The 3,440-nt window shown below is 52.0% G+C and overlaps 1 protein-coding gene across 2 annotated transcripts; it reads left to right on the top strand.

The window, feature by feature from the left end:
• Positions 1 to 541: 541 nt before the first annotated feature.
• Gpr84 (G protein-coupled receptor 84) lies at positions 542 to 3,122 on the top strand. 2 transcript variants are annotated; one of them, XM_010609383.3, is made up of 2 exons: positions 542 to 851; positions 1,718 to 3,122. In XM_010609383.3, exons 1-2 carry the CDS (start codon positions 791 to 793, stop codon positions 2,914 to 2,916), a joined length of 1,260 nt encoding a protein of 419 aa, XP_010607685.1. In that variant the 5' UTR covers positions 542 to 790; the 3' UTR covers positions 2,917 to 3,122. The 2 variants fall into 2 exon arrangements, with proteins under 2 accessions (XP_010607685.1, XP_010607683.1); XM_010609381.3 differs by having other exon boundaries at positions 542 to 896; positions 1,718 to 3,121.
• Positions 3,123 to 3,440: the final 318 nt, after the last annotated feature.

Raw genomic sequence — 3,440 nt, 5'->3', positions numbered from 1 at the left:
GGAGGTTGAGGCAGGTGGATCATTTGAGTCCAGGAGTTGGAGGTCAGCCTGGGCAACCCAGCAAGGCTCTGTATCACAAATACAAACAAAAAGAGCTGGCAAGCCAGATTGGTCTTCCTACTTTAAGGGACCAGTTAAGCATTTATGTCCTTACATACCTGTCTTCCCCACTAGACAGTGCACAAAGCCTTGTATCAGACCTTCTAAAGCCCCGATTGTCTAGCTTAGGATCCCGGTGTGTAGTAGGCACTCTGTAGAAGTGGAAAGAACAGAAGAATGAATGAATGAATGGGAGCCGAGACCCTATAGAAAATGAAACCAGAGTCTCTGATGCCTCATTTCCCAACCCTCTCTCTCTCTTTTTTTAATCCAACTTTGCTCCTCTGATGTACTAGAAAGTCACACGGCACCCTCTGACTTAAGCAATCTATAAACCCTGGAAAGAAGAAAGGCAGTGCTTCCAGGGTGCCTTAAACCGCTCTTGGAACCCGGTTCTATCTCTCAGTCCCTTGAGAAGTGGCTCAGATGATCTGAGGCTGTCTCCACGTCCCAGCAGTGATCTTATGGGCGTCCCACCACACAAAGGGGAAGGAAACAGAGCTCGGGTCTTGGAAAGGAAAAAGAAGTGAGACAACTCTGGAGTAAGAAGCGGGGGAATTTCAGTAGAGAAGCGCAGATCTCACTAGTCAACGTAAAAGGAGGAGGAAGGAAGGAAGAGTGGGGCAAGGAAGTGGCCCAGGTTGGGTAACCAGGGAGTTTCTCACTCTTGTAGCCTAGTGTAATAGAAGACATGAGACCAGACTGCTTCCTGCGTGAAGCCCAACTGCCCACGAGAAAGGACTGCTCTTATGGTGAGTTGGACTTCTCGCTCTGGAGAGAGACCAGACAGAGGCTAGGTGAGTACCTTGCTAGTGGCTATATTACGTCCCTGGTCTCCTTGCCATGCAGGTGGCAACAGACAGAAAACCCAAGGCCTGTATGTGTGTATAACAGAAAGGAACAGGAGAGGACTGGAGGGGAGAAAGGAACAGGGGAAACTGTAGCAGCATCCTGAATACAAAAAGAGGACTCCCGGGGCCGGGGATTGATTGATTGATTGATTGATTTACTTTTGGTTTTTCGAGACAGGGTCTCGCTATGTAGCTGAGACTGACCTGGAACTCACTATGGAGTCCAGGCTGGTCTCGAACTCGCAGCGAACCTCTTGCCTCAGTCTCCTGAGTGCTGGGATTACAGGTGTGCGCCACCACACCCGGCTTTCAGGGCCAGGGATTTAAATCAGTGGTTCCTCTGCCTGCTTCACAAGCACAAGAACCAGAGTTCGATCCCCGGTACCCCCCTAAAAAAGGGTGGGGGGACTTCCAGTAGTCTTTGAAAATGGCAAAGGAATTAGAAAGGTTGGAAGATGTTGCGTTTATTGAGACCATCTGGATGGATATTGAAGAGGGCTAGGGTTTGAGCAAGACAGAGATTTAAGACCTTTAGATAAGATATTTTGATAAGAATTTGGGGAACTCTGAGAACAGGAAAGGAATGAGACCCTAAGAAGAGAGTCGGGGGCCTTGAGGTGAAGTAGTCTGAGACCAGCTGGGGAGGCTGGTGAGCCGAGGTCCTCCGGGAGCAATTCACGTACGCAGAGACCGAAAGCCACCCGGGAGATCCAAGCTGAAGGCCGGGCTCTGACTCCCTCTTCCTCTTCCCCTTCCTGTCTCGTCAGCCTCCACCATGTGGAACACCACCGACACCACCTTCTCCTGCCACCACGAGTCCGTGTTGCACTATCGCTACTTTGCCGTTAGCTGGGGAGTAGTGGTGGCTGTGACAGGCACTGTGGGCAATGTGCTCACCCTGCTGGCGTTGGCCATCCAGCCCAGGCTCCGAACCCGCTTCAACCTGCTCATCGCCAACCTCACACTGGCGGATGTGCTGTACTGCACCTTCCTTCAGCCCTTCTCCGTGGACACCTACCTCCACCTGCACTGGCGCGCTGGTGCCACTTTCTGCAGGGTGTTTGGGCTTCTCCTCTTCACTTCCAACTCTGTCTCCATCCTCACCCTCTGCCTCATTGCGCTGGGTCGCTACCTCCTCATCGCCCATCCAAAGCGCTTTCCCCAAGTTTTCAGTGCCAAGGGGATAGTGCTGGCACTGGTGGGCACCTGGGTGGTGGGTGTGGGCAGCTTTGCCCCCCTCTGGCCTGTTTATGTCTTGGTACCTGTAGTCTGCACCTGCAGCTTTGACCGCTTGAAAGGCCGGCCTTACACCACCATCCTCATGGGCATCTACTTTGTCCTGGGGCTCAGCAGTGTTGGCGTCTTCTATTGCCTCATCCATCGCCAGGTGAAGCGAGCAGCAAAAGCACTGGACCAGTACAAGCTGCGGCAGGCAAGCATCCGCTCCAACCATGTGGCAGGGACAGATGAGGCCATGCCTGGTCATTTCAAGGAGCTGGACAGCAGGCTGGCGTCAAGAGGGCCCAGTGACGGGATTTCCTCTGAGCCAGCCAGTGCTGCCACTACTCAGACCTTGGAAGAGGACTCATCAGAAATGAGGGAGCAGGGCAACAGCAAAGTGCCTAAGCACATGGCAGAGAAAAGCCCTCCGGAAGGATCTGCCAAGTCCCAGCCAACTAAAGGAGCCCGAAGAGCTCAGGACTCTCCATCTGAGTTTGGGAAGGTGACCCGAATGTGCTTTGCTGTGTTCCTCTGCTTTGTCCTGAGCTATATCCCCTTCTTGTTGCTCAACATTCTGGATGCCAAGGTCCGAGCTCCCCGGGTTGTTCACATGCTCGCTGCCAACCTCACCTGGCTCAATGGTTGCATTAACCCTGTGCTCTACGCAGCCATGAACCGCCAGTTCCGCCAAGCATATGGATCCATCTTAAAACGAGGACCCCAGAGTTTCCGTAGGCTCCGTTAGAACTGCATCCCATTGGTGGAATCTAGGCCCGTCTTCTTCAGAACCAAAGGACTGGTAAAAGTGACACCAGTGGGCATTTTCACAGACAACCTCTCCATCCCCCAAATGGAAGTTTCTCCATCTTCTGATCAATATTTCAGCCATAGCCTACCCAAGGAGTACTGTCAATTATTAATAAATAAATTACATGCCTTTAATGGTCAGGTGTGGTCTCTGAGAAAAAAGGAAATAGGCCAGGATTGGAGCCAGAACCTAATAGCTGAGGATTTGGGGGAACCTATGTCAGAGCATATGTCAGAGACCAGCTGGCCAGGGACATAGCCTTCAGCAGAAAGATTTCCAGATTGTACAATATGTGAGGTAGCCAGGCATGGTGGCACATGCCTACAGTCCCAGTACTCTGGGAGGCCGAGGCAGGACGACCACCAATTTGAGCCCAACCTGGGCAAGTTAGCAAGACTCTGTTTTAAAATAAAAAATAAAAAAGGGCTGGGGATGTAGCTCAGTGAGAAGGCCCTGGGTTC

The sequence above is a fragment of the Fukomys damarensis genome, unplaced genomic scaffold (assembly GCF_012274545.1).
Source record: "Fukomys damarensis isolate Sample0158 unplaced genomic scaffold, DMR_v1.0_HiC HiC_scaffold_15, whole genome shotgun sequence".
In the NCBI taxonomy this organism is placed as follows: Eukaryota; Metazoa; Chordata; class Mammalia; order Rodentia; family Bathyergidae; genus Fukomys; species Fukomys damarensis.
This window is presented reverse-complemented; position numbering and strand designations above follow the sequence as displayed.

Bases quoted from the DNA above. Each gene is read 5' to 3' on its own strand.
- Gpr84 (XM_010609381.3), top strand. From the start codon at position 791: ATGAGACCAGACTGCTTCCTGCGTGAAGCCCAACTGCCCACGAGAAAG. The intron at 897-1,717 runs GTGAGTACCTTG...CTGTCTCGTCAG, and splicing joins AGAGACCAGACAGAGGCTAG to CCTCCACCATGTGGAACACC.